At 39.7% G+C, this 14,428-nt stretch overlaps 1 protein-coding gene across 5 annotated transcripts in view; it reads left to right on the top strand.

Annotated features, from left to right (window-relative positions):
- The window catches only part of LOC109926959 (ribosomal protein S6 kinase 2 alpha-like), a 236,877-nt gene that overhangs the window by 105,535 nt on the left and 116,914 nt on the right, over positions 1–14,428 (top strand). The window contains exon 1 of one of the 5 annotated variants that reach the window (XM_048613023.1): positions 12,497–12,533. The exons of 2 other annotated variants lie outside the window; for them this stretch is intronic. Coding sequence is in view for 1 of the 3 variants with exons in the window: in XM_048613019.1 (XP_048468976.1) it covers positions 13,245–13,286 (42 nt within the window). In the remaining 2 variants the exon portion in view is untranslated. Of the gene's footprint in view, positions 1–12,496; positions 12,534–13,206; positions 13,287–13,388; positions 13,422–14,428 lie in introns of those variants that run through there. 2 more of the 5 variants (XM_048613019.1, XM_048613020.1) reach the window with 2 other exon arrangements.

Raw genomic sequence — 14,428 nt, forward strand, 5'->3', positions numbered from 1 at the left:
GACTTCTTTGGTAGAGGTTTCTGGCGCAGTATCTGGTGGCCTGGCGTGGCGGTCCAGTCCCGGTTGCATCTTCAGGGTATTCCATCATTTATCAGCTTTCCCAGAGTCCAGTAGTTGTCACTAAACTATGATGAACTTTGTCTTAAAACTTACATTTTTTAATATTATTATGATGTATGACTTCTGTCATTGATGTAGGTGCTGGGGTGGTTGACTTATAAAACTTTTCACTGTATTTTTCATATAAAAGTACACGTGACAATAAATTTCTATTCTGTTGTATTCATTGGGTCCCCCCCTATATCTAATCGGCTAGTCACATCCTTAAAGCGCTCTAATGCATTTGTCAAGCACTACTTCCGTTCCATAAAACCATGTTAAGCCTGCTTTGATCATATCATGGTGTTTTAAGTTCCTGGTTACTACATCCTAGATAATATTCTACCATCAGCCACAGATTTTCGACCTTTTTTCTGATCAAGCTACATGTTATATTTTTATGACAGTTGCAATAACCTGATACTATTGATGAGTTATTTTTGAGCCTTGGATGTTAGTAGGTGAGCAGAAATTTCCCATTCTAAGAATTACTTCCTCAGAAGTGAATTTACTTTGCATGATGTCATAATAATGGTGGAAATGTCTGATTTTAAAAACTTAATTTTTCCTTGCACTTGGAACCCAGTCATTTGGTGGCATGCAACTGCAGACATTTTCTCGATTGCTTGCCAAGAAATTGCATTTGTGAATGGTAGATCATTTTTCCAAGGGAACGGAGACATTTACAGATGGAAAAAGTACTTGGCACAGACCTTAAAAAGATATTTGTATTGATGAAAAAAGAAATAGTGCATATTGTGGTTAGCACGATGAATTTGCTGGATCTTTTACAAAAGTCAATATCGATTCAATCGGTACATTGTATTATCAATTATGAATAAGGCAATTTAGTTCCATATAATAAGCATTAGCTTTGTGCATGTTATTCTTTGAACTTGAAGTTACTATTTGTTGCTTCATGGCATTGTCTTTCTAAAGTTTTTGAATAGTGATGAAACCAACAATGATCTACTTGCAGTTGGTGAGATTTGGGACATGGGTGTGTCACTCTTCATTAGGAAGAAGTTTTGTAAAATGGGGAAGAATGACCAAGATTGAACAGGAAAATGATGAATATGTAATCCATGACAACTAGATAGCAGTTAAGATCTATTGGTATTAATGTTAGAGCAATTCTGGCTCAGTTCCCTACCCCAGACTCCTGAATCTAGGGTCATTAACCAAATTTGGCATTGGAAGATCCACATTTATTAAACAGAGCACTGCTTTGCCTCATAGAATAACTGTGGAGTCTTATTTTTAGTACTAATTTCCAAACAGGAAATTAATGAGTATGACCAACATCCTTTTCCTGTGTTTTTTCCATTTTCGTTTGTCTTGAAATATCGTGTTAGAGCAGTATTTGACCCTCACCATGTGAGATTTGACATGACCAATTTGTGCATTTATTAACATTCGTACAAATACTCAGCGTCCTTACATAATGTAACAATCATTTTAAAGTTTAATGGACATATATCACTTTTATGCTTGGTAGGATTGTGTCACCCATGTAAATCAAATCCTTTTGCCTTAGGACAAAAGCATTTCTTAATTTTCAATCTTTCGTGACAAATAAATGTATAAATATTATATTCATATTTTATGAATGTTAGTTTCTGATCTTGCTTTAAATTGGGAGTGCCAATTCTATACATTATCAACCATCCTTGACAGCAGATCTTTTGGCAAGAGTAGCTACACCAGCAACAGTATAACTGTTCACTATTTAAGTGTTTATTCTATGGTTTTTAAGTGTGACTAGGCGATTTTGGTTAAAATGTCATAGCTTATTTAAATGATGAGCTATTAATGTTACTGAAAACATGCAACAAACTAAATTAATTTTAGGAAAATATTTTATTCCTGTGTGCTATGGGAAAAAGAGTGAAGAGGATGAGAGCAGTATTAATGAAGCTTTAGTATCGTGCCCTTAGTCAATTATTTTTCAGACTGGAGACCTATGACCAGCAGTGTTACATAGGGATCAGTGCTGGATCTACTTTTGTTTGTCATTAATATGTCATATTGTCATAAATGATTTAGATAAGAATATAGAAAGCATGGTTAGTAAGTTTGTGGATGACACCAAGATTGGTGGTATGGTGGACAGTGAAGAAGGTTATTTAAGATTACAAAGAGATCTTGATCAATTGGGTCAATGGGCTGAAAAGTAGCAAATGGAGTTTAATTTGGATAAATGCGAGGTATTACATTTTGGAAAAACAAACAAAATCAAGACTCATACAATTAAAAGTAAGGCCTTTGTCAGTATTGTAGAACAGAGAGACCTAGAGGTTCAGGCACATAATTCTTTGAAGTTTGCATCACATATAGATAAGGTGGTTAAGAAGACATTTAGCATGCTTGCCTTCATTGCTCAGACCTTTGAATATAGGAGTTAGGATGTCTTATTGAGGATGTACAGGATGTTGGTGAGGTCTCTTCTGGAGTTCTGTGTCCAGTTCTGGTCACCCTGTTACAGGAAGGATATTATTAAGCTGGAGAGGGTTCTGAAGAAATATACCAGGATGTTGCCAGGAATGGAGATTTTGAATTATAAAGAGGGGCTGAATAGGCTGGGACTTCTTACACTGGAGCATAGGAGGTTGATAGGTGACATTATACAGGTTTATAAAATAATGAGGGGTCTAGATAAGGTGAACGGCAGGTGTCTTTTCCCTAGGGTTGGGGATTTCAAGACTAAGTGGCATATTTTAAATGGTGAGGGGAGAAAGATTTAAAAAGACACGAGAGTCATTTTTTTTTTTACACAAGGAGTGGTTCGCGTGTGGAATGAACTTCCAGAGGAAGTGGTGGACGTGGGTACAGTTACAATATTTAAAGGACGTTTAAATAAGTACATGAATGAGAAATGTTTAGAGGGATATGGGCAACGTGCAGGCATGTGGGACTAGGTTAGTTTGGGATTATGGTTGGCATGGACTTGTTTGGACTGAAGGGTCTGTTTCCGTGCTGTATGATTGTATGACTATGAGAGATTCAGGAGGATGAAGCAATTGAAGAACTTCACCAGGTTTAAGGATATAGAAATCAGTTTCTCCCCTTCAGCTTGCTTGTGGTCATAAAACTGCTATATCTGTGTCAGGCCACAGCTGTCCCCAAAAACTCTTGTCAGTTTCTGGAACAGCTTCACCCTGCCTTATTGACATTGTTAGTTTCAACTCCTATACACTTCACACCATTGTGGCCAGTTATTGTTCAACCTCATCCTCCATGACTTGATGACTGTGCTGTGGTCTCCTGCTAACTACATTAGAACATAAGAGCATAAGAACTAGGAGCAGGAGTAGGCCGTCTGGCCCTTCGAGCCTGCTCCGCCATTCAGTAAGATCATGGCTGATCTTTTCATGGACTCAGAGCCACTTACCCGCGTTCTCACCGTATCCCTTAATTTCTTTACTGTTCAAAAAAAATCTACCTTTCTTTTAAAATCTTTTACCGAAGTAGCGTCAACTACTTCACTGGGCAAGGAATTCCATAGATTAACAACCCTCTGGGTGAAGAAATTCCTTCTCAATTCAGTCCTAAATCTGGTCCCTCTAATCTAGAGGCTATGCCCTCTTGTCCTAGCTTCACCTGCCAGTGGAAACATCCTCTCTACTTCTATCTTATCTATTCCCTTCATAATTTTATATGTTTCTATAAGATCCCCCCTCAATCTTCTGAATTCCAATGAATATAATCCCAATCTACTCAGTCTCTGCTCATAAGCCAACCCCCTCAACTCCGGAATCAACCTAGTGAACCTCCTTTGCACCCCCTCCAGTGCCAATACATCCTTTCTCAAGTAAGGAGACCAAAACTGCACACAGTACTCCAGGTGTGGGCTCACCAGCACCTTGTACAGCTGCAACATAACCTCTCTGCTTTTAACTTCAATCCCTTTAGCAATGAAGGACAAAATTCCATTTGCTTTCCTAATTACTTGTTGTACCTGCAGACCTACCTTCTGTGATTCATGCACAAGGACACCCAGGTCCCTCTGCATAGCAGCATGCTGCAACTTTTTACCATTCAAGTAATAATCCTTTTACTATTACTCCTACCAAAATGTATGACTTCACATTTATTTACATTGTATTCCATCTGCCAGACCTTTGCCCACTCACTCAATGTATCTATGTTCCTCTGCAAAGTTTCACAGTCCTCTGCACACTTTGCTCTGCCACTCATCTTAGTGTCATCTGCAAACTTTGACACCCTACACGTGGTCCCCAACTCCAAATCATCTATATAACTTGTAAATAATTGCGGTCCCAACACCAATCCCTGAGGCACACCACTAGTCACTGACTGCCAGCTAGAATAGCACTCATTTATCCCCACTCTTTGCTTCCTGTTAGTCAACCAATCCTCTATCCATGCTAAAACTTTACCCTTAATGCCATGCATCCTTATCTTATGCAGTAGCCTCTTGTGCGGCACCTTGTCGAAGGCCTTTTGGAAATCTAGGTACACCACATCCACTGGGTCCCCATTGTCCATCTCGCTCATAATGTCTTCATAGAATGCCAAAAGATTTGTCAAGCATGACCTGCCCTTCGTGAACCCATGCTGCGTCTGCCCAACGGGACAATTTCCATCAAGATGCCTTGCTATTTCTTCCTTGATAACAGACTCAAGCATCTTCCCCACTACAGAGGTTAAGCTAACCGGTCTATAATTCCCCATCTTTTGTCTACTTCCCTTTTTAAACAGTGGCGTCACATTTGCTGTTTTCCAATCTGCTGGGACTGCCCCAGAGTCCAGCGAATTTTGGAAAATTACCGCCAGTGCACCTGCTATTTCTCCCGCCGTCTCTTTTAGTACCCTGGGATGCATTCCATCAGGGCCAGGAGACTTATCAATCCTTAGCTCCATTAGCTTGCCCAACACTACCTCTTCCGTAATAATGATTGTTTCCAGTTCCTCAACTACCTTCGTCTCTTTGTCAATTACTAGCATGTTATTAGTGTCCTCCACTGTGAAGACCAATACAAAATACCTGTTCAATGCCTTGGCCATTTCATCATATCCCATAACTAAATTCCCTTTCTCATGCTCTAAAGGGCCAACGTTTACTTTAGCCACTCTTTCGTTTTACATATTTATAGAAACTTTTGCTATCTGTCTTTATATTCTGTGCTAGTTTTTTCTCATGTTCTATCTTACTTTTCTCTATAGCTCTTTTTGTGGCTTTCTGTTGATCTTTAAAGTTTTCCCAATCTTCTAGTTTCATGCTGTTTTTGGCCACTTTGTATGCCTTCCCTTTCAATTTGATAGGCTCCCTTATTTCTTTAGATACCCATGGCATTGTACCCCTTTTCTTACAGTCCTTCCTTTTCATTGGCATGTACTTTTGCTGAGCACTTTGAAAGATTGCTTTTGAAAGTCCTCCACTGCTCGTCAACTGTCCCACCATAAAATCTTTGTTTCCAGTCTACTTTAGCCAAGTCCTCCCTCATTCTATTGTAGTTCCCCTTGTTCAAGCACAGGACCCTGGTATTGGATTTTATCTTCACACTCTCCATCTGTATTGTAAATTCAACCATACTGTGATCACTCCTTCCAAGAGGATCCCTAACTATGAGGTCATTAATTATTCCTGTCTCATTACACAGGACCAGATCCAGGATAGCTTGCTCCCTTGTCAGTTCCATTACATACTGTTCAAGAAAACTATCACGGATACACTCGAGGAACTCCTCCTCAAGGCTACCCTGACCGAGCTGGTTCAACATGGTTCTAGATGTAGGTTAAAATCCCCCATGATAATTGCTGTACCATTTTTACAGGCATTAGTTATTTCTTTGTTTATTGCCTGCCCCAATGTGATGTTATTATTTGGTGGCCTATAGACTACGCCTATCAGTGACTTTTTCCTTTTAGAATTTCTAATTTCCACCCAAATGGATTCAACCTCATTCTCCATAGAACCTATATCATCTCTCAGCACCGCCCTGATGGCGTCCTTGAATATCAGAGCTACACCACCTCCCTTACCTTCCTGTCTGTCCTTCCGAATAGTCTTGGTATTCTTGGATATTTAACTCCCAGTCGTGACCATCCTGTAACCATGTCTCCGTAATGGCTACCAAATCATATTCATTCGCGATGATTTGTGCCGTTAACTCATCAACCTTGTTACGAATGCTACGAGCATTCAGGTAAAGTGCCTTTATGCTAGCTTTCTTACCCTCATGATTTCCAACATCTCTAATAATACCTCCCGAGTTATCCTTCCTTTTTGCTTCTTTCATAGTCTGCCTTGAACTTAAACCCTCCTGCACACATGCTAACCTGCTGCTTACCTTTTTATTTACCATCATACTCCCTGTCGTTTTCCCTTTCCCTTCCCCCCAACTCACTAGTTTAAAGTCCTAGTGACCACCCTATTTATCCTTTTCGCAAGAACACTGGTTCCAGATCGGTTCAGGTGGAGGCCATCCCATTGGTACAGATCCCTCCGGTTCCAAAACTGATGCCAATGCCCCATGAAATGGAACCCCTCTTTCCCACACCACTCCCTTAGCCATGTGTTTACTTCCCTAATTTTCTTATCCCTAAGCCAATTTGCACGTGGCTCAGGCAGTAATCCGGAGATTATGACCCTCGAGGACCTGTTCCTTAATTTCATTCCTAGTGCTTGATAATCCCCAAACAGGTCCTCCATCCTAGCCTTGCCTATGTTGTTAGTCCCAACATGGACCACAACAACTGGATCCTCCCCCTCCCGCTCCAATATCCTTTCAAGCCGGTCAGAGATGTCCTGCACCCTGGCACCGGGCAGGCAACACACCATGCGGGACTCCCGATCCGGCTTGCAAAGGATACTATCTATCCCCCTAACTATAGAATCCCCTATAACTACCACTTGTCTTTTTGCACCCCCCTCTTGAACGGCCTTCTGCACCATGGTGCCGCGGTGAGCTGGCTCATCCTCCCCGCAGCCCTTTTCCTCATCCACACAGGGAGCAAATATCTCGTGCCTGTTGGATAAGGTCAAAAGCTGAGGCTCCTCCACTCCTGAACTCAGGATCCCCTACCTGCCTCACTTGCAGTCACACCCTGTTGTCCCTGATCACTAACTGAATTTGAATTACTTTTACCAGGTGTGACTGCCTCCTGAAACAAAGCGTCCAGGTAACTCTCCCCCTCCTGGATGTGCCGCAGTGTTTGAAGCTCAGATTCCAGATCTTCAACTCTGAGCCGGAGTTCTTCCAGCAACCAACACTTGCTGCAGATGTGGTCACTGCCGTTCACAATGGGATCAGCCAGTCCCACATCATACAGCTACAGCACATCACCTGCCCAGCCATCTCTACTTAGTTAATTACTTTATTACTTTATCTCAATTTATGAGTTAAATACTTTCTAATACTTCTCTGCTATGGTCCTTTCAAATAACCAATTAATAGATAAATAAAAAAAAAAGTAAATTTTTAACCAATTACACAATACAGAAGAAATAGAAAAAGTATAAAAACCTTACCTTACCAACACACCACAGTCTTTTTTTTTGGTTAGAGGAGGAGGGCGGGTGGTACACAACACGTTTAGTGTCTCGGGTTCAGCCGCTGCCCAAATATATTCCCGGCAGCCCCCTGGTCCTCGCTGTCGCCTCTCCCTCTGCTGCTGAAAAATGAAGGAAATCAAACTTGAGACAACAAGGTGCAGGGCTGGATGAACACAGCAGGCCAAGCAGCATCATAGGAGCAGAAAGGCTGACGTTTCGGGCCTAGACCCTTCATCAGAAAAGCTTTCAGGAGTCGCAGGGAGAAATGCTTCTGAAGGATCTCAATGCCATGAGTGTAGATATTGTCACGGTTGGGGCCAAATTGGGAAGGCTTGAATGTGGATTGTAGTCCATTGGGTTAGCCTTTCTGCTCCTATGATGCTGCTTGGCCTGCTGTGTTCATCCAGCGCTGCACCTTGTTGTCTCGGATTCTCCAGCATCTGCAGTTCCTACTATCTCGAAATCAAACATGAGATTTGAATACTCAGAAGGCCCAATGATCATGAAGCAAGGCTTCTTTGTTCCATTGGCATCAGGTCATTACAAACAGAAAGGGAAAGTAAAAATAAACAAGTAACTATCAATGTATGTATATGGAAAAGTCACGTGGGTCATATTGGACTAAGGAATCTTTTGTCTGGTTCCTCTTCCCATCAGACTTTGTTCCATCAAAGACAGCTTTTTAAAGCAACAGTCCATTTGTCTGCTTCAGCTGCCATCCCTGACTGTCACCACCTGCTGGTGGATGGCTCAGCTCTCTTTCTCAGTTCCTATGTCATCTTTGCCATCTACTGTTCTAAGTCCAGTTACGTTAGATATTTTTCTCACTGTCCCTTCTTACTATTTTCTGACCCTCATTTTTCATGTTACTGTTTTCCTCTCTTACCTTGTCCCTACATTTTATATTTCACATATTGCCATATTCAGCCCTACCTTTACCTCCACCCACTATTTGGTTTAAAACTCTATCCACTTCGCTAATTATGCGGATCACAGGATTCTGAAGACTCAGGGAGTAAAGGTGATGGAAGCTGCTGGACACTAAAGTGATCCAGAATGAACACATCTGCAGGAAGTGTTTGCAGCTTGAAGAACTTCAGATCTGTTGTTGAGGAGCTGGTATCTGAGTTACAAACATTGTGCCGCATCAGGAAAGGGACAGGGTATATAAACATTGAAAAAAAGCAGTAAATAAGTTCAAAGGGATATATTGGCAAAATTAATGGCTCTTTACTTGAATGTGCATAGTGTTTAGAACAAAATAAATGAATTAACTGCATATACAGATTAATGGATATGATCTTGTAACTACGTCTCCTTAATGGTTATAAGGAGATCTAAGTTGAGAACTAAATATTTGAAGTATATGACTTTTTGAAAAGACAGGTGGATGAAAGGGTGCTGGAATAGCATTGTTGGTATGGTATGGGATAAGAACAATAGCAAGAAATGATCTTGGATTGGAAAGTGTTGAATCCATATGGGTGGAGGTAAGAAATAAAAGAAATAAAAAGGGGAAGAAACCACTGGTAGGAGTAATCTAGAAGACACCCTAACAGTATCTATATAGCATCCCTACAATGTGGAAGCAAGCTATTCAACTCGTCAAGTCTACATTGACCCTCCGAAGAGCATCTCACCCAGACCCACTCCCCCTACCCTATCGCTGAAACCCTGCATTTCCCATGATTAATCCACCTAGTCTGGACATCCCTGGGCACTGTGGGCAATTTAGCATGGCCAACCCACCTAACATGCATATCTTTGCACTGTGGGACAAAATCAGAGCACCCGGTGGAAATCCAGGCAGACACAGGGAGAATGTGCAGACTCCACACAAGTAGTCGCCTGAGGGTAGAATCAAACCAGTGTCCCTGGCGCTGTGAGGCTGCAGCGCTAACCACTGAGCCACTGTGTTGCCCAGTATGTTGGGATAGAGAATAAATTAGGAGATAGTGAGGGCATGTAACAAAGGCAGTACATTAATCATGGGTGACTTTAGTCTTAATGTAGATTGGGACAGTCAGATTGTCAGAGGTAGCCATGATGAAGAATTCATAGAATGTACTTGGGACAGATTCCTAGAACCATTTGTTGTGGATCTAACCAGGGATCAGGCTATCTGGTGATGTGTATGAGGCAGGTTTAATACATGATGTCAGAGTAAAAGATTCTCTAGAAAACAGTGACCATAAAGGTGTGCTTTAGCATTTAGTTTGAAAGGAAGGAACTTGGTTTGGAAATAACAACGCTAAGCTTAGACAAGGATAAATAGAAAGGAATAAGGGCAGAGGTGGTTGGAAAGGACAGGGAAGGAGGTTTAGCAGTAGAGATGGTGGGGAGCAATGACAGACATTTAAGAAACTAGTTTAAGACAAAGATATATCTCACTGAGGAAGGAGAAATCTAGGAAGAGGATAAGCTAACCATGCTTAACCAGGGAAGTTGAGGTTAAATCAAATTGAAAGAAAAACACACAATTTGGCAAAGATTTGTGATAAACGAGAGGATTGGGAAAGTTTTAGACACCAACAAAAGAAGATCAAAAAGAAATAAAGTGGGTGATAAATTTTAAGGGTAAACTTGCAAATAATATCAAGATGGACAGCAAAAGTCTTTTTAAATATTGGAAAAGAAAGAGAGAAACCAAGATGAACAAAGACCCACTTAGAGAATGAGGCTGGGGAAATAATAATGGGGAACTAGGAAATGACAGAGGAGTTGACTAGATACTTTCCATCAGAAGAAGACATTAAAAGCATTCCAAATTTACTAAATAATCAAGGGCGAAGGAAGGAGAGCAAATAAATGCAATAATTATCACAAGAGGAAAAGTGCTAGTGAAACTAATAGGGCTAAAGACCAATAAGTTCCCTAGACATGATGGGATGAATCCTAGGATATTAAAGGAAGTAGCTGGAGAGCTCATGGATACACTGGTAGTAATCTTACAAGAATCCTTAGGTTCTGGAAAAGTCCCAGAGTATTCCTGAAAAATTGCCAGTATAAAACTTTTATCTGAAAAGGAAATGGAAGGATAAAACCAGCAGTCCAGTTAGCTTATTGTCTGTTAATGAGAAAATGTGTTAGAGTCTGTTGGAAAGGATGTCATAGCAGAGCATTTAGAAATCATAATATGAGCTGGCAGAGTCAGCATGGCTTCATGAAGGGTAAATCATGCTTGACAAATTTATTAGAATTTTTGAGGAGGTAACAGGATTGATAAAGGGTAATCAGTGGATATAATTTATTTGGAATTTAAGAAGACATTTGATATGGTACCACATGTTAGGCTACTTGAAAAGATAAGTGTTCATGGTTGGGTGGTAGCATATTAGCATAGATAGAAGATTGGCTAACTAATAGAAGTTAGAGAGTTGGAATAACAGGGCAGCAATCTGTAACTAGTAAAGTGCCACAGGGATGAGTGCAGGCAGCACAATTATTTAAATAATATGTGTTAATGACTTGGATGAGGAAAGTGAATGTACCATAGCCACGTTTGTGAGAGATGAGGAGGAATTTCTCTTCTCAGAGGGTACTGAATCTTTACTGCAGTGGGGCGTCGAGGCTGGGACATTAGGCATACTCAAGGCTGAGATAGATAAGTTTTTGATTAGTAAGGGATTCAAGTCTCTTAGGAAAATGGCATGAAAGTGAAGTTGAGGGTTATCAGATCAACCATGATTTCATTGAATGATGGAGAAAATTGATGGGCTGAATGGCCTACTTTTGTTCTTATGTCTTCTGGTCTTATGTTGTAGTGAAAAATATTACAAAATGGCTTGTCAGCCCGATACTTTTTCAACTGTTATTTAAGTGGATTTTAACAGATTTTTTTTAGAAAAAGCTAGTTTTGACACTTGGAAGAAATCTAAAATTCCATTGAGTTGTTACGCACTCGGATTTGATATTGAAATGAGCACAGGCTGTTCTTTCCTTCCCAAAGACTGTTGTGAGTTTGGACAGTTTTGGTCACTGTCAATGTTTCACTGAGTTTCTGGAGCTCCTGGCTTCAACGTAACAGGTTTTCCATTCATCTGACTGAATAACAGCCTAAAGGAGTTGAAATGATAGCTTCAAGAAGTTGGAATAACATATTGTCCCTTTGTGGCTTCTGGACAGTTGGCATAAACTTTAAAATTTTACAAATATCGAAGTTTTGTTTTACATGGCAGAGTGCACTTTTATCTATGCATCAATGATATGGAAACTTCTTTTAGGTGACAACTTTATTTTTTCCTCAAGATATATATAATAGTTTCTGTGGATATTGCATGGAACACGAGTACTGGATATAGTGCACACTGGGTGAGCAGCATGCTCTCTTAATCCTGTAAGAGAACACTGCTGAGATGGAGTGGCACCTATTTTTAAGGTGAATATTTTCTTTTAGTTGCTAATATTTGAGATTCAAACTTATTGCGTAGCCAACTGTACATAACTAACTTTAGAAGCAGAAATGCCTGCACTTCAAGATTATGACTGTTTTATTTGGTTACGAAATAATATGTAATAGAATTGGAGAATTAAGGTATAATGGAAAAACAAAATAATGACAGGATACTTTGAGTCTTTTGTTAAATCTGTTATTGGTGGGAGAATTTAGTCATGATTACAGAGAAATGATAAAGGAATTACGTTTCAAGAATCATCACAGTAAATGTACTTGGGAACTTGATTTACTGAAAGTGGCTGTAGAGCAATGATTTTTCAACTGTTGCAACTTCCTTCCTTGTTGTTTTATTTTACCGGGGAACTTAAGACTACTGAATACTATGATGTGTTTTAATGTGCTGACATATATTGTGAAGGTCTCTTGGTATTCATTTGTTAGGTTTACATGACAACAGCCATTTCAAGTTCATGATCTAAGGATATCTCTAGTGTTGGGAGTACTCTTTTTCTGCTGAAAGTAAGACCTCATTCCAAACTTTCTCATTACTGTGCATTGTAACTGAAGAACAGTTATACTTCCTACTTTGGTGTAAAAGGTCCTCAGTAGCAATGAAAATAGCGTCCATTTAAGATAGAAAACATCAGTGTTCGGGTGGACACAAGCACTTTAAGACTGGTTAAAGTGGGGAGGGCTCAGGAGAGGTTACGAAAGTTTCCAGAACAAGTAATTAGACAGACAGGCTGAATGGCCTAATTCTGCTCCTCTAATTTATGGTCTTATAGTCTTACAGTTTTTCAAATTTTTTGAGAATTCTTATAGCCTTTGTATTGAACTTGGCAAGTCCTAGCAATATACGAGAAATATACAAATTAAAAATTAGTTACAAGCTAAAAATATTTTCTTTACTCCATCAGCCCTTCATCAAAATTGTCATGGGAGCTGGAAAGTTTTTGGTTTCCTCAAAAGGGTATTATTAATTGGTTAGAAATGTTTGATTCTTGAAGACTAAAATCAAGCTTTTGCAGCCCACAGCAGTTGAGTTAGAATTAATAGTTCAATGAAGGAACTAGTACTTAGTATTTGAAATGGTAGTGTGCATTATGAGTGATGATTGTGGTTTTTACACGGAAATTGCACAAGACTTTGAATAAAAAAAACTAGTCTAGTTTGTATAATGTTATTGTAGCTGCATTGTGGACATGGCTAACTGTCGCTAGTTGGAACAGTATGCTGAAGACACTGTTTGGCAGTAAAACCAAATTACAGGAGGCAAGTTGCTAGTTCTTGATTGTGTTAAGAAACCAGTTTGTAACCTGGAGAACAGTTACCCAGTTTTGGCTCCTGTGGTTGTTTTCTTCTCAGTCTTGCGAAGTTTAGTTTCATCATGTGACATGAGCTTGAAAGGTACAGAGAGATGTCTGTATTGAGCTTTTTAGTTGTCTCTCCCTCTCTCTATTGTTTAGTGGGTCTGTGAGAGTTTGGAGATTCTGAGGAGTTAATGTTAACACATTGACACGTTTTCTGTTAAGGCCTTACATCCTGTTGAAATTACCTAAGTCTTTGCTTCATTTTGTGTTCTAAGAGGTATTTGGACATGCGTAAGATGGAGCCATTCTTGAAATAATTTTTGATAATTTAATTATTGTGTTGCTGTAGGCCTTGCCTAGTGAAGTTCTGAACTGAATAGAAGAACATGATAACAATTTTAACCACCAGTTTGTGCTGAGTTAATTTAGCTGGAGCTACAATTACCTTCAGCACTTCTAAACTTGGAATGGTAAAATCAGTCAGGCTTTGTTCTACTAATTAGCAACTCCTATGATATTTGTATTGTTGACCGTATATTCTCGAGTAAAAGTCAATGTTAAAGTTGACTCCCAATTTTTGGCCAAAAAATCTTGAAATTTCCATATATCTTGTGCAAAAGTCGACCCTAGTTCGTCACAGGTAGTTCAGATTTTAACGCAAGTGCTAGATGGTGTTCATTCTCGTCTGTCAAAGAACCTTCCCAATGTGTACCTTTACTCCGATAGTGGGGATGAAAACTAGATTCAGCGTTTTAATTTTAAAACAGTAATATGTTAGTGACCTGCAGGTGGAGATAAAGTGCTGCCATCCAGTCTCCCAGGTTTGGTGGGATTTTGTTTTTGACTCCAGGATGCTGTAGCATTTTAACAGCGGATTTCTTTTCATCAGGTTTCATTCCTTTAACAGAGTTTCAAAAGAATGAACCTGCTAATTATGAGAGCTTGGATCTCTGACTTACCATTTCACTGAGGGTGACAGAGAGCTTTTGGACACGGGAGCAAATGGAAAAGATTCAGGGTTACTTTGTGAAAGAATAATCAGGTTTTAATTTTCAGGGAGAATAATCGATCTCTTTGTTCTTATCTGCTGACAATAAGCGAACA

The sequence above is a fragment of the Rhincodon typus genome, chromosome 27 (genome assembly GCF_021869965.1).
Source record: "Rhincodon typus isolate 14 chromosome 27, sRhiTyp1.1, whole genome shotgun sequence".
Lineage (NCBI taxonomy): Eukaryota > Metazoa > Chordata > Chondrichthyes > Orectolobiformes > Rhincodontidae > Rhincodon > Rhincodon typus.